This window comes from Schistocerca americana, chromosome 7 (genome assembly GCF_021461395.2).
Source record: "Schistocerca americana isolate TAMUIC-IGC-003095 chromosome 7, iqSchAmer2.1, whole genome shotgun sequence".
NCBI lineage: Eukaryota > Metazoa > Arthropoda > Insecta > Orthoptera > Acrididae > Schistocerca > Schistocerca americana.
The window spans coordinates 341,587,885-341,611,115 of NC_060125.1; the positions used below are offsets into that span (position 1 = coordinate 341,587,885).

Consider the following 23,231-nt stretch of genomic DNA (forward strand, 5'->3'; position numbering starts at 1 on the left):
ACTCCCAAGAGTAGTGACCCCGACGTGATCAAGAAAACATGATAGAAAATGAAGACTATAGACACTCCTAACAAAAACGCTACAGCTCTAGGAAAAGTTGGCATGGACTACGGCAGTATGAAATTGCCGCCATTTTGTGTTTGGAAACCCTAAATCTGTTTATACCAAGGTGAAGAATAATTTCTTATCGCCTCGCATAACAACTGAAACTGCACAGTTTAGTTGTTTACGTAGTCCAGTCCCATTAATGTGACCCATCGCCTATGTTCGACATTAGCGTGCAATAACCGCTCACAGAACGCAGGTGGCAGCACTAGTAATGGAGGATATGTGAAGTGTGTGGGGAGTGGGCGTGTAGGGGGCGGTGGGGGGAAAGGAGGAGATGCCGAGAACATTACAGTCACTGTCGTAACGCAGAAACGGAGTGATACGTCTGACGTGCAAAAGGGCATCATCGTATCTTTCGGGTCAGGGGTGGAAGCTTGTAAATTGTTCGCATGCCGCCATGGTTAACATATTGTACTTGGCAAAATGGTGCTACCCAAAACTGGCGCGCCGAGATAGCTGTGGTGCATCATGGGCCATAGATGACAGGGGTGGACAATGGCTATGGAGATGTGTACGAGGACATAGACAGGCAATTGTTGAGCAACTGACGACCCAGATGAACCAACGGGCTGCCCACAGTGTCTCCTCAATGAGCATTCAGCGAACGTTGATCCTCTGCTTCAGGCTGCCGACTGTTGTTCATCGGCAATGAAGGCTGTATTTTGCGCACTAATATGGCAACTGGACGTTCACTGAATGGCGACTGATGACCTTTCCAGATGAATCAAGTTTTATGTTCCACTGGACCGACGGCCATTGGCGTGTAAACGAGGGAACGTTATGATCTGGGGAATGTTTTCGTGGCATTCCCGAGGCGAACTCGTCATTCTGGAAGGCGCAATGAGTCAACACAAGTATGCCTCTATCCTTGGGGACCATGTCCACCCCTACATGCACATGGCACCTACCAGCAGGACAATGCAGTGTGTCACACACCTCGTAGTGTACATGTGTGGTTCGAAGAGCACCAGTAGGAGCGTTATTCCCCTGGCCTCTAAACTCCCCGATTTTAATCCAATCGACAGTATGTGGGACTATCTCGATGGGACTCTTCGCACCTTGGATCCTCAACCGAAAAACTTAGTGCAGCTGGCCACAGCACTGGAGTCGGCATGGCTCCACATTTGTCAGTACCTTCCAGGACCCCACTGACTCTTCCTGGAGTTGCCGCAGCGGTCCGCGCTGCAACAGGTGATTATTCAGACTTTTGACAGGTGGTCACATTAATGTGTCTGGACATGGTTTTAACGCAACCGGAGCCACGATTTGCTGTAAACGTATGGAATTTTGCTGCTAGTTCCGAGTCAAATTAATATTCCTTAGCTACAGAGGGACTCATTCTGGAGAATGAAGAGCGACAAACATAAAGATTAATCAGTGAACTGCAGTTAGGCGAAATGGAACCCAGTTTAACTTTTGTTAACAATGAAATGAGGTTATACTGGGAAAAAAGTCAATAAAAGTATTCTGAAAACTTCATTGTCAGACTAACTTCCCAGCCATATTTTAACTATTTCTGAAGAAGGTGTAGATAAATTGACTTTCATGGCAGCCTGAGTGATGGGCATACGATCAGTTAATGAAGTTCAGTCAGTTGCATTACAGAAGTTGTCATCAGCTACAAGTTCTACGTTACAGTTAGATGAGTTGCGCGCATGAATCGACGAACAAGAAAGTCAACTAAGAGTGCTAAGACGCATTGGAAATCAAACGTGACAACGTTCTCGTAACAGAAGCAGAAACACAAAGACAAAGAACACTGTTACTGCCATTTTCCTTTTGGCACTGATTGCAAGCCAAAATAATGTGTCCAGCGCTGCTAACGGGAAAATCGGGTGAACGGGAATGTTTTACCACAGATGTTGTTACATGCTGGCAATAATCGCTTGTCTGTTGAAGATAATACTGCAGAGCTCTTGTTAGTGGTAGTCAGCGGAGCAGATGTCTGTCCTACCAGTAACAAAAAGATGGTGAGGATAAAGCGGCTGCATAGAAACTGTTTGCAGCAAATAGGTCTCCAATTCCAGTCTGTGGCTTAAAGTTGCTGAATACTGACCTCGAATTAAGACGTTATTGTCAATGGTCATTATCAGGTACGGTACGTCAAAAGGCATGTTTAGACGCCTATTTTTGTCATAATTTTCACATCCTCGTCGATGTTGAAAACAAAATGTTATTAACAACACTCAGTTGGAAACGAAAGGGAATGTAACATTTATTGAAGCAGCAGATTCGCTTAATTTATTTCATATCTGCTGCGACTTTTCCGAAATTTTGAAGAAATTTTTTTGAGTTAACGAAACGCTGTGTCGAGCTAAAAGAAGTAAAACACTGTGTTCAGCATTATATCTCAGTATCTAGTGGCCCTCTAGCCTTATGCAAGTCTCGTAGATTAGATCCTCACAAACTGTATATTGCGAAACAAGAAATCTAGTAAATATGAAACCACTACATTATTCATCGATCTAAACCGCAGTGGGCCTGTCTTCTAAACTTGGTCACAAAACCAGAGGGCCACTGTCGTGTTTATGGAGACTGTCGCCGTCTAAATGACTATACCCTCACAGATATCTATTCAGTTTCACGAATAGGTATCAGCATGATCCGTCATGAAAAGAAAATACACACATCAAAAAAAGTTTTGCTTCACCTCGGTTCCGCGAGTTCCGGAACCTGTACACAAGATTGGAATAGAGATCAACATAAACATCATTTCCACCCTTTTTGTTGCTCGTGGAAACCACACGTTGCATGTTGTACCACCACACAGCGAGACCTTTAGAGGTGGTGGTCCAGATTGCAGTACACATCAGTACCTCTAAAACGCAGTAGTACGTCCTCTTGCATTGACGCATGCCTGTATTCGTCGTGGTATACTATCCACAAGTTCATCGAGCCACTGTTGGTCCAGATTGTCCCACTCCTCAACGAGGATTCGACGTATATCCCTCAGAGTGGTTGGTAGCTCACGTCGTCCATAAACAGCCCTTTTCAATCTATCCCAGGTATGTTCGATAGGATTTATGTCTGAAGGAAGTCATTCACAAGATGTGCACGATGGGGGAGCGAATTGTCGTCCATGAAGACGAATGTCACGCCAATATGCTGCCTATATGGTTGCACTATCAGTCGGAGGATGGCATTCACGTATCGTACAGCCATTAAGGCCCCTTCCATGACCACCACCAGCGGCGTACGTCGACCCCACATAATGCCACCCCAAAACAGCGGGGAAACTCCACCTTGGTGCACTCGCTGGACAGTGTGTCTAAGGGGTTCAGCATGACCGGGTTGCCTCCAAACACATCTCTGACGACTGTCTCGTTGAAGGCATATGTGACACCCATCGGTGAAGAGAACGTGATGCCAATCCTGAGCGGTCCACTCGGCATGTTGTTGGGCCCATCTGTACTGCACTGCATGGTGTCGTGGTTGCAAAGGTGGACATCGCCATGGACTTCGGGAGTGAAGTTGCGCACATTGGAGTCGTAACACAACGTCCTGTGGCTGCACGAAAAGCATTATTCAACATGGTGGCATTGCTGTCAGGGTTCCTCCGAGCCATAATCCGTAGGTAGCGGTCACGCACTGCACTAGTAGTCCATGGGCGGCCTGAGCGAGGCATGTAATCGACTGTTCCTGTCTCTCTGTATCTCGCCCATGTCTGAACAACATCGCTTTCGTTCACTCTGAGACGCCTGGACACTTCACTTGTTGAGAACCCTTCCTGACACAAAGTAACAATGCAGTCACGATTGAACCGCGGTATTGACCATCTAGGCATGGTTGAACTACAGACAAGACGAGCCGTGTACCTCCTTCCTGGTGAAACGACTGGAACTGATCGGCTGTCGGACCTCCTACATCTACATCTACATTGATACTCCGCAAGCCACCCAACGGTGTGTGGCGGAGGGCACTTTACGTGCCACTGTCATTACCTCCCTTTCCTGTTCCAGTCGCGTATGGTTCGCGGGAAGAACGACTGTCTGAAAGCCTCCGTGCGCGCTCTAATCTCTCTAATTTTACATTCGTGATCTCCTCGGGAAGTATAAGTAGGGGGAAGCAATATATTCGATACCTCATCCAGAAACGCACCCTCTCGAAACCTGGCGAGCAAGCTACACCGCGATGCAGAGCGCCTCTCTTGCAGAGTCTGCCACTTGAGCTTATTAAACATCTCCGTAACGCTATCACGGTTACCAAATAACCCAGTGACGAAACGCGCCGCTCTTCTTTGGATCTTCTCTATCTCCTCCGTCAACCCGACCTGGTACGGATCCCACACTGATGAGCAATACTCAAGTATAGGTCGAACGAGTGTTTTGTAAGCCACCTCCTTTGTTGATGGACTACATTTTCTAAGCACTCTCCCAATGAATCTCAACCTGGTACCCGCCTTACCAACAATTAGTTTTATATGATCATTCCACTTCAAATCGTTCCGTACGCATACTCCCAGATATTTTACAGAAGTAACTGCTACCAGTGTTTGTTCCGCTATCATATAATCATACAATAAAGGATCCTTCTTTCTATGTATTCGCAATACATTACATTTGTCTATGTTAAGGGTCAGTTGCCACTCCCTGCACCAAGTGCCTATCCGCTGCAGATCTTCCTGTATTTCGCTACAATTTTCTAATGCAGCAACTTCTCTGTATACTACAGCATCATCCGCGGAAAGCCGCATGGAACTTCCGACACTATCTACTAAGTCATTTATATATATTGTGAAAAGCAATGGTCCCATAACACTCCCCTGTGGCACGCCAGAGGTTACTTTAACGTCTGTAGACGTCTCTCCATTGATAACAACATGCTGTGTTCTGTTTGCTAAAAACTGTTCAATCCAGCCACACAGCTGGTCTGATATTCCGTAGGCTCTTACTTTGTTTATCAGGCGACAGTGCGGAACTGTATCGAACGCCTTCCGGAAGTCAAGAAAAATAGCATCTACCTGGGAGCCTGTATCTAATATTTTCTGGGTCTCATGAACAAATAAGGCGAGTTGGGTCTCACACGATCGCTGTTTCCGGAATCCATGTTGATTCCTACATAGTAGATTCTGGGTTTCCAGAAATGACATGATACGCGAGCAAAAAACATGTTCTAAAATTCTACAAGAGATCGACGTAAGAGATATAGGTCTATAGTTTTGCGCATCTGCTCGACGACCCTTCTTGAAGACTGGGACTATCTGTGCTCTTTTCCAATCATTTGGAACCCTCCGTTCCTCTAGAGACTTGCGGTACACGGCTGTTAGAAGGGGGGCAAGTTCTTTCGCGTACTCTGTGTAGAATCGAGTTGGTATCCCGTCAGGTCCAGTGGACTTTCCTCTATTGAGTGATTCCAGTTGCTTTTCTATTCCTTGGACACTTATTTCGATGTCAGCCATTTTTTCGTTTGTGCGAGGATTTAGAGAAGGAACTGCAGTGCGGTCTTCCTCTGTGAAACAGCTTTGGAAAAAGGTGTTTAGTATTTCAGCTTTACGCGTGTCATCCTCTGTTTCAATGCCATCATCATCCCGTAGTGTCTGGATATGCTGTTTCGAGCCACTTACTGATTTAACGTACGACCAGAACTTCCTAGGATTTTCTGTCAAGTCGGTACATAGAATTTTACTTTCGAATTCAATGAACGCTTCACGCATAGCCCTCCTTACGCTAACTTTGACATCGTTTAGCTTCTGTTTGTCTGAGAGGTTTTGGCTGCGTTTAAACTTGGAGTGGAGCTCTCTTTGCTTTCGCAGTAGTTTCCTAACATTGTTGTTGTACCACGGTGGGTTTTTCCCGTCCCTCACAGTTTTACTCGGCACGTACCTGTCTAAAACGCATTTTACGATTGCCTTGAACTTTTTCCATAAACACTCAACATTGTCAGTGTCGGAACAGAAATTTTCGTTTTGATCTGTTAGGTAGTCTGAAATCTGCCTTCTATTACTCTTGCTAAACAGATAAACCTTCCTCCCTTTTTTTTATATTCCTATTAACTTCCATATTCAGGGATGCTGCAACGGCCTTATGATCACTGATTCCCTGTTCTGTACATACAGATTCGAAAAGTTCGGGTCTGTTTGTTATAAGTAGGTCCAATATGTTATCTCCACGAGTCGGTTCTCTGTTTAATTGCTCGAGGTAATTTTCGGATAGTGCACTCAGTATAATGTCACTCGATGCTCTGTCCCTACCACCCGTCCTAAACATCTGAGTGTCCCAGTCTATAACTGGTAAATTGAAATCTCCACCTAAGACTATAACATGCTGAGAAAATTTATGTGAAATGTATTCCAAATTTTCTCTCAGTTGTTCTGCCACTAATGCTGCTGAGTCGGGAGGTCGGTAAAAGGAGCCAATTATTAACCTAGTTCGGTTGTTTAGTGTAACCTCCACCCATAATAATTCACAGGAACTATCCACTTCTACTTCACTACAGGATAAACTACTACTAACAGCGATGAACACTCCACCACCGGTTGCATGCAATCTATCCTTTCTAAACACCGTCTGTACCTTTGTAAAAATTTCGGCAGAATTTATCTCTGGCTTAAGCCAGCTTTCTGTACCTATAACGATTTCAGCTTCGGTGCTTTCTATCAGCGCTTGAAGTTCCGGTACTTTACCAACGCAGCTTCGACAGTTGACAATTACAATACCGATTGCTGCTTGGTCCCCGCATGTCCTGACTTTGCCCCGCACCCGTTGAGGCTGTTGCCCTTTCTGTACTTGCCCAAGGCCATCTAACCTAAAAAACCGCCCAGCCCACGCCACACAACCCCTGCTACCCGTGTAGCCGCTTGTTGCGTGTAGTGGACTCCTGACCTATCCAGCGGAACCCGAAACCCCATCACCCTATGGCGCAAGTCGAGGAATCTGCAGCCCACACGGTCGCAGAACCGTCTCAGCCTCTGATTCAGACCCTCCACTCGGCTCTGTACCAAAGGTCCACAGTCAGTCCTGTCGACGATGCTGCAGATGGTGAGCTCTGCTTTCATCCCGCTAGCGAGACTGGCAGTCTTCATCAAATCAGATAGCCGCCGGAAGCCAGAGAGGATTTCCTCCGATCCATAGCGACACACATCATTGGTGCCGACATGAGCGACCACCTGCAGATGGGTGCACCCTGTACCCTTCATGGCATCCGGAAGGACCCTTTCCACATCTGGAATGACTCCCCCCGGTATGCACACGGAGTGCACATTGGTTTTCTTCCCCTCTCTTGCTGCCATTTCCCTAAGGGGCCCCATTACGCGCCTGACGTTGGAGCTCCCAACTACCAGTAAGCCCACCCTCTGCGACTGCCCATATATCTAATATGGCTGCTCATGCATGGTTGTTTACATCTTTTGTTGGGTTTAGTGAGATCTCTGAACAGTCAAAGGGACTGTATCTGTGCTACAATACCCACAGTGAGAATCTATCTTCAAGAGTTCTGGGAACTGGGTTTATGCGAAATTTTGTTTGACGTGTGTATTATATTTTCGAAGTTAGATTTCTGAAAAGCGTATTATCAGATCTCACTTGCGGAAGAAGATGAACAAACAACTGCAATTACAACTCCGTTTACCCTCGAAGAATTTAGTTTCATACCATTCAAATTAAGCAAATTTCGGAAATTTGTTAACGAAGTACTGCAAAGATTAAATTTATGTTCTGCCAACAAAGAGGACATTCAGACTGCATCTAGTTCAGAGGAAGAAGACTTGAAACACTTAACTGCACCTTTCGAATGTTTTGATACGTATGGTCCGAGCATTAATCTTGAAAAATCTGTGTTTGGCACTCAGAAAATAAGTTTTTTGGGATACATCATTACGGCAGAAGACACCAGACCAGATTTGCCGACAGTACAGACCATTGCCGTCCAGGAACAGTGAAAAATCGGAGAGCATTTCTTGGCATGCCTAACTTCTATCGCCAACATTTGAAAGTTGAGCTATCTGGTTATAGGCAGGCCAATTGGGCTGTGTCTCCTCCGCCAGTGGCGTTTTTGGGTGCAGTATGGGAGGGCATGTGGTCATCACACCACTCTCCTAATCATTTTCAGGCTCTTGACCTCTGAACTGCTACTAATGGATTGAGTAGGTCCTCAGTTGGTCTCACAAGGCTGGAAGCACCCCATCCCCGTCTGCCCACAAAGGAAAAATCCTTGGTAGCACCAGAAATCGAACCCAAGTCCTCCACACGGCACTCAGCCACGCTGACTTCTCAGCTATGGAGGTGAATGAAGCCATATAAAACATGCTGTACAAAACCAAGCACTTCTATATGACTATTGGAAGGGAAGAAAGAAAAATAACAAAATACACATTGACTAGATACCAGAGGCAACAGAACAATTTGAAACATGTGGGGAATATATTGCCCGAACTTCCCTACTAACTTTCCCAAGCGTGGAGCATGGACTTGCTTGCATTGTTTGTGGATGCATCAAACTTTGCGTCAGGAGCAGCCTTACAACAGAAACACTATGGAATCTGGAAGCCTTTTTGCTCCTTTTCAATGTTTTCCCTTGGCCATAATAATTATTTAATTCATGATTCAGAAATACTCAGTATTTACTTATTATCAATAAAATGTTGGATATCTTTTGCAAGGAACAACATTTTCTGTATACACAGAACTTACGAATTCAACCAGATTAATGAAAAGGCTTCACCAGTGTGACTAAATCGTTTCCAGTATATTTGTGAGTTCATTACTGATTTTCATCTTGATTCATGGTTCTTTACCATAAGACAAAAGATAAACTAAATGTCATTTCTATTGATTGACTGAAGCCAGCTCATTTTCTTCCTGATGATGAAGAAGCATATGAGCATCCAAAACCACTGAATCAGCTGCCAACTAACCAAGATACGAAGTGTTTCCAAGTGCCATACGAAGATATAAGATCAAGCTGTGTGTGAAATGTCCTGCCCAGCTGGCAGGCATAATTGAATGACACCCATACATGGTGTTGGGGAGTAATGTGGGAATACAGGAAATGTAAACAGTGGCTAAAAAGTAAATTATTTATTTAAAGTGTTTTCAAATCGTATATTCACTTGTTTGCAAAATAGGTCTTTAAAATAGCGTATGAAATTGTCTGGCTTTTATTATCTGGTTTTTTAGTAGCAAAGACAGTGGAAAAATGAGGAGTGATGTATGAAATAAAAATATGTCATAGTCAAAAATATGTTTGGTTTAGTTAGAATTCGTACTAAACATAAGAAATAAGCTACCATGACAAACGACTTCGATGAATTGCAGCAATGTATTAACTACTGGAAGAAGAATGGAGAACCCAGACTTCAGTGATCTAGTGGTTGAATACTGATCTTTCTGTTGATCACAGGCTGTGGAAACAATTTTGAAACACAGGTTTAGCCTTACAATTTTAGATGGTCCAGTAATGAATGTCAAGGGCTACAACATCCATTGGTGGCTGCTATTTTTTACAATGGACTGAAAGGAGAGGATTGGCTCCCTAGAAGGCAAAGACAGTTATTCTGCATGCTAGGTCATGGCATCAGTTTTTTGGGATACAGGTGGCACAATTTTAATTGATTATATTGAAAATGATTAGCAACCAGTGGCGAGTATTATGCAAACTTATTGCAGCATTTGAATGATGAAATCAAGCAAAAATGGCTGCATTTAACGAGAAAGAAAGTTTTGTTTCAGCATGACAATGCACCATATCACGCATACATTATCACCAAGGTGAAAATCAATAGTTAAATTTGCATTGCTCCCTCGTGTACCCTGTTCAGCAGATTTAGTCCCCTCTGATTATTTTCTGTTTCCAAACTTGAATAAATAAGTTAATGGTAAGAGATTTGTGAAAAATGGAGAGATGAAATACACAGTAGACGACAATTGATGACGCTTATGTTTTGTTCCAATAGATCTGTAGTGAGGAGATCCTCCAGGATGTAGAACATGTCAGAGAAACAAGAATACATGATTATCTCTGTAAACAGGGTATTGACGCTACTGAACAATGCTGGGAAAACTGTATTGGGCTGAATGGAGTCTTTGTAGAGAAATAAAGATTTTTTTTTTACAAAATTTTTGTCTTTTCTTTCTTAGGTTGGGTACTTTTGGGACAGCCCTTATAAATTCCTGTTATTAAGTTATATACAGTACTATGCTGTTTGTACATGCATCTTATAACTCCTACCATACATAACCAATTTTTCCTGGGTCTAGCTGATTTTAGCATTATTACTTAGTTCTTTCTTGTGTTGGCGATAGCAGTCAATATAAGTAATGAAACCGAAAACCCCAAGAAAGCAAGCCGCAAATGCAGACCTAGGCCTGTGAAAATACATTTATATGCAGACAGTCAAGGAAAGAAATTGAGGGATATAGTTGAGAACAATTCAAGCCACAATATCTCAGCCACAATAAAACCTAGTGCAAAATTTAAAGATGTTGTAGCAGGTTCTTCATCAGCAGAAGCTATGGAACTGGCAATTTTTCTGGCTGGATCAAATGACATAGTAAGAAATGAAGGAAAAGACTTCTTGTTATCATTAAAGAAGAAACTGCAAGAACTACAAAATACAAAAATCTTCACCTTTTCAATACAATGTTGGCATGATCTTCCATCCTGATCTTGTGTTAATGCTGAAGTGAGAATAGTAAATGAAGAAATGAAGAAAATTTGTAAATACTTTAAAAATGTCTGTTTTGTAAATATAACTAAGTACAAGATTCCACACTGCTCATGGTCTCCATCTGAATCAACTCGGAAAGAAGTATGTGAGTAATGAAATAAAAATTTAACAAATTTCTCTTCTTCAGAAACGCTTTCCTTGCCATTGCCAGTCTACATTTTATATCCTCTCTACTTCGACCATCATCGGTTATTTTACTCCCTAAATAGCAAAACTCCTTTACTACTTTAAGCGTCTCATTTCCTAATCTAATTCCCTCAGCATCACCCAACTTAATTTGACTACATTCCATTATCCTCGTTTTGCTATATCCTCCTTTCAAGACACTATCCATTCCGTTCAACTGCTCTTCCAAGTCCTTTGCTGTCTCTGACAGAATTACAATGTCATCGGCGAACCTCAAAGTTTTTATTTCTTCTCCATGAATTTTAATACCTACTCCGAATTTTTCTTTTGCTTCCTTTACTGCTTGCTCAATATACAGATGTCCTTTCCCAACCACTGCTTCCCTTTCATGCCCCTCGACTCTTATAACTGCCATCTGGTTTCTGTACAAATTGTAAATAGCCTTTCGCTCCCTATATTTTACCCCTGCCACCTTCAGAATTTGAAAGAGAGTATTCCAGTTAACATTGTCAAAAGCTTTCTCTAAGTCTACAAATGCTAGAAACGTAGGTTTGCCTTTTCTTAATCTTTCTTCTAAGATAAGTCATAAGGTCAGTATTGCCTCACATGTTCCAACATTTCTACGGAATCCAAACTGATCTTCCCCGAGGTCGGCTTCTACCAGTTTTTCCATTCATCTGTAAAGAATTCGCGTTAGTATTTTGCAGCTGTGACTTATTAAACTAATAGTTCGGTAATTTTCACATCTGTCAACACCTGCTTTCTTTGGGATTGCAATTATTATATTCTTCTTGAAGTCTGAGGGTATTTCGCCTGTCTCATATATCGTGCTCACCAGATGGTAGAGTTTTGTCATGACTGGCTCTCCCGAGGCCATCAGTAGTTCTAATGGAATGTTGTCTACTCTGGGGGCCTTGTTTCGACTCAGGTCTTTCAGTGCTCTGTCAAATTCTTCACGCAGTATCTTATCTCCCATTTCGTCTTCATCTACATCCTCTTCCATTTCCATAATATTGTCCTCAAGTACATCGCCCTTGTATAAACCCTCTATATACTCCTTCCACCTTTCTGCCTTCCCTTCTTTGCTTAGAACTGGGTTGCCATCTGAGCTCTTGATATTCATACAAGTGGTTCTCTTCTCTCCAAAGGTCTCTTTAATTTTCCTGTAGGCAGTATCTATCTTACCCCTAGTGAGACAAGCCTCTACATCCTTACATTTGTCCTCTAGCCATCCCTGCTTAGCCATTTTGCACTTCCTGTCAATATCATTTTTGAGACGTTTGTATTCCTTTTTGCCTGCTTCATTTACTGCATTTTTATATTTTCTCCTTTCATCAATTAAATTCAATATTTCTTCTGTTACCCAAGGATTTCTACTAGCCCTCGTCTTTTTACCTACTTGATCGTCTGCTGCCTTCACTACTTCATCCCTCAGAGCTACCCATTCTTCTTCTACTGTATTTCTTTCCCCCATTCCTGTCATTGTTCCCTTATGCTCTCCCTGAAACTCTCTACAACCTCTCGTTCTTTCAGTTTATCCAGGTCCCATCTCTTTAAATTCCCACCTTTTTGCAGTTTCTTCAGTTTCAATCTGCAGTTCATAACCAATAGATTGTGGTCAGAATCCACATCTGCCCCAGGAAATGTCTTACAATTTAAAACCTGGTTCCTAAATCTCTGTCTTACCATTATATAATCTATCTGATACCTTTTAGTATCTCCAGGATTCTTCCAGGTCTACAATCTTCTTTTATGATTCTTGAACCAAGTGTTAGCTATGATTAAGTTATGCTCTGTGCAAAATTCTACAAGGCGGCTTCCTCTCTCATTCCTTCCCCCCAATCCATATTCACCTACTATGTTTCCTTCTCTCCCTTTTCCTACTGACGAATTCCAGTCACCCATGACTATTAAATTTTCGTCTCCCTTCACTACCTGAATAATTTCTTTTATCTCATCATACATTTCATCTATTTCTTCATCATCTGCAGAGCTAGTTGGCATATAAACTTGTACTACTGTAGTAGGCATGGGCTTTGTGTCTATCTTGGCCACAATAATGCGTTCACTATGCTGTTTGTAGTAGCTTACCCGCACTCCTATTTTTTTATTCATTATTAAACCTACTCCTGCATTACCCCTATTTGATTTTGTATTTATAACCCTGTATTCGTCTGACCAAAAGTCTTGTTCCTCCTGCCACCGAACTTCACTAATTCCCACTATATCTAACTTTAACCTATCCATTTCCCTTTTTAAATTTTCTAACCTACCTGCCCGATTAAGGGATCTGACATTCCACACTCCGATCCGTAGAATGCCAGTTTTCTTTCTCCTGATAATGATGTTCTCTTGAGTAGTCCCCGCCCAGAGATCCTAATGGGGGACTATTTTACCTCCGGAATATTTTACCCAAGAGGACGCCATCATCATTTAATCATACAGTAAAGCTGCATGTCCACGGGAAAAATTACGGCTGTAGTTTCCCCTTGCTTTCAGCCGTTTGCAGTACCAGCACAGCAAGGCCGTTTTGGTTAATGTTACAAGGCCAGATCAGTCAATCATCCAGACTGTTGCCCCTGCAACTACTGAAAAGGCTGCTGCCCCTCTTCAGGAACCACATGTTTGTCTGGCCTCTCAACAGATACCCCTCCATTGTGGTTGCACCTACGGTACGGCCATCTGTATCGCTGAGGCACGCAAGCCTCACCACCAACGGCAAGGTCCATGGTTCATGGGGGGGGGGGGGGGGGGGGGCCAATGAGTTAGGCATAGAAAAAATTGATAGCTCTGAGTCAATACTACTTAGATTTAGGGAAAACTCTTTTTTAGAGGTAGCAAAGAAGGGCTGAGACAAACAGGTTTGCCCACATTCACACTAGATGACCAGATTAAAGATAAGAATAATATAATAAATGTCGGTAACACTAGAGAGAAATATAGCAGTAATGATGATTGCCCCCATAAACAAAATTACTCACTAACTTTGTCTCTCGAGATAGGTTATCTCAGTATTGAAAGTATAAGTAGAAAACATGTAATTTTAAATGAATTTGCAAATGAGAACTTACTTGATGCATTATGCTTAAGTGAGCACTGGTGTAAAGCAAATGAGATTTCTTTTCAGGTACTAGATGATTTCCACTTAGCAAACAGCTTTAGCAGAGAGCAGTGTATCCACAGGGGTGTATCAACTTACATTAAGAAAGAACTAATAAATTGTAGTAATGAACTAGTTCTAGGATATCTGTGCAGTGAGATACATTTTGAAGCCACAGGTGTATATCTGGATCATTTAAAAATTGCTATTGTATCTCTTTATAGGTCACCAGATGGAAGTGCACTAGTATTTTTAGAAAAACTTGTGACTTTACTAAATTTCTTCCTTAGTCCTCAGTGCAAGAAATATAGTATAGTGATTGGTGGTGACATCAGTGCTACATTTGATGTAAACAAAGACATGCACACTGTAAATGAATTTAAAAACCTGTTACGACAATTCAACTTCATTTTTAAAAACTGCAAACCCACAAGACAATCCACTTGTCTCGACAACATACTTACAAATGCCAATAGATAGTTACTGTCTTCAGATGTAGCTGTCTTCTATTTCTCAGACCATGACTCAGTTTGAGTAAAAATAGGTACAGATAGGCCTAATATGGACTATAAGGAGTTTAAAGAGCCTAAAATAGTCATCACAAGACCAATAACACAAGAAAAATTGTCTAATTTCATGGTCTCACTCAGTAATTATGACTGGTCACATAAGTTTAACAATAATGCCCAAGGCTCTGCCAATACATTGTTCAATAGACTTTTTCACTCTTTCTTAAATATATTTGAGACCAACTGCCCTCAATACAAATGTAAAGTTAACCCTAAAAGTAACAGTAATAGACACAGGGATAAGAATCCATGGCATACTGCTCAACTAGCCAAGAGAAGATTGTATTTAGTTTAAGAGATCTGCCAGGAGCAGACTTCATGGACAGTGTTAAGCTCTTAGGTATTGTTATAGATAGTAAATTGACTTGAGAGCCACAAATTAAAGACATTAGAGCAAGGCTGTCTAGAGCGGTGTATTTGTTAAGGAATTTAAAAAACCATGTATGTAAGATTGGCCTACTTTGCTTTTTTTCAAAGCATTATATCTTATGGGCTTTTCATACAGGACAATAGCTCACACCTTCTACATCTTCATCTACATCCATACTCCACAAGCCACCTGACGGTGTGTGGCGGAGGGTACCCTGAGTACCTCTATCGGTTCTACCTTCTATTCCAGTCTCGTATTGTTTGTGGAAAGAAGGATTGTCGGTATGCCTCTGTGTGGGCTTAATCTCTCTGATTTTATCCTCATGGTCTCTTCGTGAGATATACATAGGAGGGGGCAATATACTGCTTGACTCTTCGGTGAAGGTATGTTTTCGAAACTTTAACAAAAGTCCGTACCGAGCTACTGAGCGTCTCTCCTGCAGAGTCTTCCATTGGAGTTTATCTATCATCTCCATAATGCTTTCGTGATTACTAAATGATCTTGTAATGAAGCGCGCGCTTTCGTGATTACTAAATGATCTTGTAATGAAGCGCGCTGCTCTCCGTTGGATCTTCTTTATCTCTTCTATCAACCCTATCTGGTACGGATCCCACACTGCTGAGCAGTATTCAAGCAGTGGGTGAACAAGCTTACTGTAACCTACTTCCTTTGTTTTCAGATTGCATTTCCTTAGGTTTCTTCCAAGGAATCTGTCTGGCATCTGCTTTACCGACGATCAACTTTATACGATCATTCCATTTTAAATCACTCCTAATGCATATTCCCAGATAATTTATGGAATTAACTGCTTCCAGTTGCTGACCTGCTATTTTGTAGCTAAATGATAAGGGATCTTTCTTTCTATGTATTCGCAGCACATTACACTTGTCTACATTGAGACTCAATTGCCATTCCCTGCACCATGCGTCAATTCGCTGCAGATCCTCATGCATTTCAGTACAATTTTCCATTGTTACAACCTCTCGATCAAAAAGCCTCAGTGAACTTCTGATGTCATCCACCAAATCATTTATGTATATTGTGAATAGCAACAGTCCTATGACACTCCCCTGCGGCACGCCTGAAATCACTCTTACTTCGGAAGACTTCTGTCCTTTGAGAATGACATGCTGCGTTCTGTTATCTAGGAACTCCTCAATCCAATCACACAATTGGTCTGATAGTCCATATGCTCTTACTTTGTTCATTAAACGACTGTGGGGAACTGTATCGAACGCCTTGCGGAAGTCAAGAAACACGGCATCTACCTGTGAACCCGTGTCTATGGCCCTCTGAGTCTCGTGGACGAATACCGCAAACTGGGTTTCACACGACCGTCTTTTTCATAACCCATGCTGATTCCTACAGAGTAGATTTCTAGTCTCCAGAAAAGTCATTATACTCGAACATAATAAGTGTTCCAAAATTCTACAACTGATCGACGTTAGATATATAGGTTCTGCACATCTGTTCAACGTCCCTTCTTGAAAACAGGGATGACCTGTGCCCTTTTCCAATCCTTTGGAACGCTACGCTATTCTAGAGACCTACGGTACACCGCTGCAAGAAGAGGGGCAAGTTCCTTCGCGTACTCTGTGTAAAATCGAACTGGTATCCCATCAGGTCCAGCGGCCTTTCCTCTTTTGAGCGATTTTAATTGTTTCTCTATCCCTCTGTCATCTATTTCAATATCTACCATTTTGTCATCTGTGCGACAATCTAGATAAGGAACTACAGTGCAGTCTTCCTCTGTGAAACAGCTTTGGAGAAAGACATTTAGTATTTCGGCCTTTAGTCTGTCATCCTCTGTTTCAGTACCATTTTGGTCACAGAGTGTCTGGACATTTTGTTCTGATCCACCTACCGCTTTGACATAAGACCAAAATTTATTAGGATTTTCTGCCAAGTCAGTACATAGAACTTTACTTTCGAATTCATTGAACGCCTCTCACATAGCCCTCCTCACACTACATTTTGCTTCGCGTAATTTTTGTTTGTCTGCAAGGCTTTGGCTATGTTTATGTTTGCTGTGAAGTTCCCTTTGCTTCTGCAGCAGTTTTCTAACTCAGTTGTTGTACCACAGTGGCTCTTTTCCATCTCTTATGATCTTGCTTGGCACATACTCATCTATCGCATATTGTACGATGGTTCTGAACTTTGTCCACTGATCCTCAACACTATCTGTACTTGAGACAAAACTTTTGTGTTGAGCCGTCAGGTACTCTGTAATCTGCTTTTTGTCACTTTTGCTAAACAGAAAAATCTTCCTACCTTTTTTAATATTTCTATTTACGGCTGAAATCATCGATGCAGTAACCACTTTATGATCGCTGATTCCCTGTTCTGCGTTAACTGTTTCAAATAGTTCGGGTCTGTTTGTCACCAGAAGGTCTTATATGTTATCCCCACGAGTCGGTTCTCTGTTTAACCGCTCAAGGTAGTTTTCAGATAAAGCACGTAAAAAAATTTCACTGGATTCTTTGTCCCTGCCACCCGTTATGAACGTTTGAGTCTCCCAGTCTATATCCGGCAAATTAAAATCTCCACCCAGAACTATAACATGGTGGGGAAATCTACTCGAAATATTTTCCAAATTATCCTTCAAGTGCTCAGCCACAACAACTGCTGAGCCAGGGGGCCTATAGAGACATCCAATTATCATGTCTGAGCCTGCTTTAACCGTGACATTCACCCAAATCATTTCACATTTCGGATCTCCGTCAATTTCCTTCGATACTATTGCACTTCTTATGGCTATGAACATGCCTCCCCCTTCGCTGTACAGCCTGCCTCTGCGGTATACATTCCAATCTGAGTTTAGGATTTCATTACTGTTTACGTCTGGTTTCAGCCAACTTTCTGTCCCTAGTACTATATGGGCATTGTGACCGTTTATTAATAAGAGCAGTTCTGGGACCTTTCTACAGACGCTCCTGCAGTTTACTATTAGCACATTAATATTGTTATTCCCTGTTGCATTTTGCTTACTCCTACCTTGCCGCGTCTCAGGAGGCGTCTTGTCGGGCCTAGGGAGGGAATTCTCTAACCTAAAAAACCCCCATGTGCACTCCACATGTACTCCACTACTCTTGTAGCCACTTCCGGCGTGTAGTGCATGCCTGATCTATTTAGGGGGACCTTACATTTCTCCACCCGATAGCAGAGGTCGAGAAATTTGCACCCCAGATCTTCGCAGAATCATCTGAGCCTCTGGTTTAAGCCTTCCAAACCAGAGGACCGCGATTGGTTCTGGGAACGATACTACAAATAGTTACCTCTGATTCCACCCCGCGAGCAAGGCTTTCCACCTTCACCAATTCCTCCAACCGCCTGTACGAACTGAGGATGACCTCTGAACCCAGACGGCAGGAGTCATTGGTGCCGACATGAGCAACAATTTGCAGTCGGGTGCATCCAGTGCTCTCTATCACCGCCGGTAGGGCCTCCTCCACATCTTGGATGAGACCACCCGGCAAGCAGACAGAGTGAACACTGGCCTTCTTCCCTGACCTTTCCGCTATTTCCCTAAGGGGCTGCATCAACCACCTAACCTTGATGAAGGAGCAGGACATTTTGGTACTTCTGAAGAAAGTAATTCGAATTATCACAAACAGTGATAAACTGGCCCACTGCAAATCACTGTTTATCAACTTAAAAATATTAACTGTAACAAACATGTATATTTACACTGCCCTACTGCATATAAAGAGCAACCTATCAGAATACCAGGGTAGAAGAGATGTACACTCTCATGGGACCAGTAATAGTAGCCATCTTGACATACGTTACTACAGATTATCCAAGTCATTGAACAGCTACGAAGTGGTGGGTATGAAGATGTTTAACAAACTGCCACTAGAATGTGTGGAAGCTCCATTTGATTTATTTAAAGACAAATTATTCAGTTGGTTAGCTGCAAATCCTTGCTACTCACTTAAGGAATTTTATGACTGTGAAATATCATAGTGGTACCAGTTGGGAGAGAACAGCATAAATTCTTTAACTGAGTAATTTAAGATGCAATGTTTTCATATTATTTGATTATAAATATTGTATTTTATGGAAAACATATTGATCTTCAACCCATGGATATATGCTGTATAACTTGTATATATGTAACTTGACTTTGTCAATTTCTGTAATAGCTAAACGACAATAAAATTTCATTCATTCATTTAGTGGCTCAAAAATTATGCATCACTGGCTTATAGCACTTTCAGAAAGAACAAAAGTGAATGGCAGTATATGATATTCTTGTCTGAAGGCCTTTACAGCTAAGGTGTACTACCAACTTCACCATTACAACATGGATAGTAAAACATTGCTACCTGTACATACTCCGTTGCTAGCCTCCCCCTCTCTCCCAATATCGCAACCCTCAGAACAACATGCTACATCATCCTCAAAAACGTTTCCACTTCCCTTCCTCAACTATGTTTTTCTAGGCAGCCTTGTAGATGTCAAAATTAATATCAAACATATTTGGGGAATGGTGGAGGGGGAGAATGCATTATTTTTATCTAATAGCCTCTTTTACTCTGAAAATTTGTGCACAATGTTCCAAAAGTTTTCTAATGATTTTTTAGTCTTGGTTCCAGTAAAATGTACTGTGCATCATCTTCGAACACTATGCAGTTCTGTAAAGTTAAATGAAACCTACACATGCTTTCAAACTGCTCTGAAAAAGACTTTATAGATTGATGTTTCAGTCATTCACTTCTTAATTTAATATTTTGTGACAGTTTGCTTTCATGATAGATGCTGAATAAACAGCAGTAAGGGAAACAGTTACTAAAATGTGTTCCTTTTTTTTCCCAGAGGTACTTCTACGTATGGGTTGTGTGAGCATATGTGGCTCTGATGTGCATTATCTAACAAAAGGTCACATTGGCAACTTTATTGTGAAACAACCAATGATCATTGGTCATGAAGCATCTGGAGTTGTTGAAAAGTTGGGGCCTGGAGTAAAGAATTTGAAAAGGGGTTTGTATTCCTACATGTGTTTTACATTATTAAGAGTTTTGTTGTGCAAACATATTTTAATTAGGTGTGTGTGTATTCTTGTCATATAGTTAATTGCAATTTACATAATTTCAGTCATTAATGACAACTGCATGACAGTGATAAGATCATAATAAGCATTTAGTAATGTTCTGTTGCCATTGACAGGTGATCGTGTTGCCATTGAACCTGGTGTGCCTTGTCGGACTTGCAACTTCTGCAAGGAGGGACGTTATAATCTTTGCCAGAGTATCTTCTTCTGTGCTACACCACCTGATCATGGAAACCTCTCAAGATTCTATGTTCATGCTGCTGATTTCTGCCACAAGTAAACATGAATTTCTATAAATAGGTGTCAGACATATTTTGAAACAGAAAAATGGTTGTGCTTTAAAGCACAATTCATAGAAGTTATATTATCTTCATTTTTAGTGTTGTAATGTTATTTGTATGGAAGTGAGACTTTTCAAACACACAGACTGATTTATGGAGATTTTCTAATTCTTCCTCCCTCCACACACCCATCAATTCACACTTAATGAGAGAATAATTTTTGACCTGATACTTTGTATAAAATCACAGGGGTTTGTGCAATGCCACGCTTCGTGATACATGGTATCTAGAGGAAAACTATGCTTTACAACCACAAGATAAAGACTGAATCAGTGGTACTTAGATGATGTAACTGTTTGGTACATGGCATAAGAATACTCTCAGAAGGCCTACGAAATGATGTTAGTGACCTGAAAATATTTGGAACTTACGCATTCATTTAACTTGGCTGAAAACCATCACTTCTTAAAGTCATGAGTTCCTTAAACTGACACAGTACATATATTTCATCATACAGAATTCTTGTTAACCAAATTAGCTTCTTTACCAACAACATTTGAGTAATCTTCATGTGTTTGTAACTCATTACATTTTAATTCACTGTGCTATCTTTCATAGTCAGTCCTATCATCATAGTCAGTTTGTTTTTGATGCCAGTTAATGTGAAATAATTATTTATGGTACATCCATTCCATATTCCTCAATTAGTTTTTTCATCACTTTTCATGGAAATGTGTACTAATTCTGGAAATGACTGTACCAGCTTCCTTGTAATTTGACTTTCTATTTTGTGCATCACAGGTGGTAGTTATAGCTTCTTACTAGTTAGCCTCATGATTTTTTGTTGCATCTGGTGATGGGTAAGTGCAGCTGCAGAGATTAAAATGTTCATTTATTTTTATGAAGTTTGTGCCAAGCTGCATTATCTGATTGATCTGTTTGTTTCATGTTAAGAGTTAAGTACTGTCCGGTAGATGCTACCTTTGACTGCAACCAAATAGCAGCACAAGTTGATTGATAATGCTTGGTATTTTCATCTTTATACAAATCTATCTTAAATATGTGCTTTTTGGTTTGAAACTAGACATAGTATAAGAATCAGTAGCTGACTCTGTTAATCTCCAAAATTCATTTACAGTGAGGTCATTATATTCATAATTATACACAAGATATAGTTTCCTTTCATCTTATTTCAGTATTTTCTTTTTGATTGTGACAGTTGAGAATTATGGGCTTCATCATTTGTTTGTCTTTCAGCTTCTAAGACTGATTTCTGTGTGAATAAGCACTAAATCTGAAGTCCCAGAAAATTGAAATCATATCTGTGGAAGCATTTGGCCACAATCCTTCTGAAATATCTTTAGTACGAATAACTTGCTAGTGAGAATAGCCTTACTTTCCATTGTACTGGATTCTTCAGCATTCTTAATGTAATCTTGAGCCAAGGAAAATCCATTCTGCTGTTCTTTTGATGTCCTCTGTGACAACTGGTTCAAGGATATTGTGATGTAAAAGTATTTTTACTGTGATAGCATGTGCATCACCACACATGTATATGAAAGCAGGTCCTATCAGCAGTGCTGTAAAGCATGTGATAAGGCTACACTTGTAACAATACTGAATGTGTGGCCTGTTAGTATCAGCCCATCCCCCTCACCTCCCTCCCTGTTTCTCAGGTATATACACAACAGTGCCACCAACCTGGCCAGGCCTGCAGTTCAATTTGCTCTTTAATATGTACTCTTTCATGTTGTTGTTGTTGTTGTTTTTGTCGTCAATCCAGAGACTGGTTTGATACAGCTCTCAATGCTACTCTATCCTGTGCAAGCTTCCTCATCCCCAAGTAACTACTGCAACCTACATCTCTCTGACTCTGCTACTTGTATTCATCTCTTGGTCTTCCTCTATGATTTTTACAATCCATGTCCTACCAACTAATCACTTCTTCTAGTCAAGTTGTGCCACAAATTCCTCTTCTCTTGAATTCTGTTCAGTACTTCCTCGTTAGTTACATGATCTACCCATCTAATCTTCAGCATCCATCTGTAGCACCACATATCAAAAGCTTCTATTCTCTTCTTGTCTAAACTATCTATTGTCCATGTTTCACTTCCATCCGTGGCTACACTCCACACAAATACTTTCAGAAAAGATTTCCTGACGCTTACATCTATACTCGATATTAACAAATTTCTCTTCTTCAGAAACTCTTTCCTTGGCATTGCAAGTCTACATTTTATATCATCTCTACTTTGACCATAATCAGTTATTATGCTCCCCAAATAGCAGAACTCATTTACTAATTTAAGTGTCTCATTTTCTAATCTAATTCCCTCAGCATCACCTGATTTAATTATACTACATTCCATAATCCTCATTTTGCTTTTGTTGATATTCATCTTATATCATCCTTTCAAGACACTGTCTATTCCGTTCAACTGATCTTCCATGTCCTTTGCTGTCTCCAACAGAATTACAATGTCATTGGCAAACCTCAAAGTTTTTATTTCTTCTCCATGGATTTTAATTCCTACTCCAATTTTTTCTATTGTTTCCTTTACTGCTTGCTCAATTTACAGGTTGAATACCATCAAGAGTAGACTACAACCCTGTATCACTCCCTTCCAAACCACTGCTTCCCTTTCATGCCCCTCGACTCTTATAACTGCCATCTGGTTTCTGTACAAATTGTAAATAGCCTTTCACTTCCTGTATTTGACACCTGCCACCTTCAGAATTTGAAAGAGAATATTCCAGTCAACATTGTCAAAAGCTTTCTCTAAGTCTACAAATACTAGAAATGTAGGTTTGCCTTTTCTTAATCTAGCTTCTAATATAATTTGTAGGGTTAGTATTGCCTCATGTGTGCCAACATTTCAATATACTCCAAACTGATCTTCCCCGAGGTCGGCTTCTACCAGTTTTCCCATTCATTTGCAATGAATTTTATTAGTATTTTAC

At 41.1% G+C, this 23,231-nt stretch overlaps 1 protein-coding gene across 1 annotated transcript in view; it reads left to right on the forward strand.

Moving 5' to 3' along the window:
• Window positions 1-23,231, forward strand: part of LOC124621776 (sorbitol dehydrogenase-like) — an 83,647-nt gene that overhangs the window by 32,872 nt on the left and 27,544 nt on the right. The window contains exons 3-4 of the mRNA XM_047147212.1: window positions 19,755-19,919; window positions 20,106-20,265. Of these exons, the coding sequence (XP_047003168.1) occupies window positions 19,755-19,919; window positions 20,106-20,265 (325 nt within the window). The remainder of the gene's footprint in view (window positions 1-19,754; window positions 19,920-20,105; window positions 20,266-23,231) is intronic.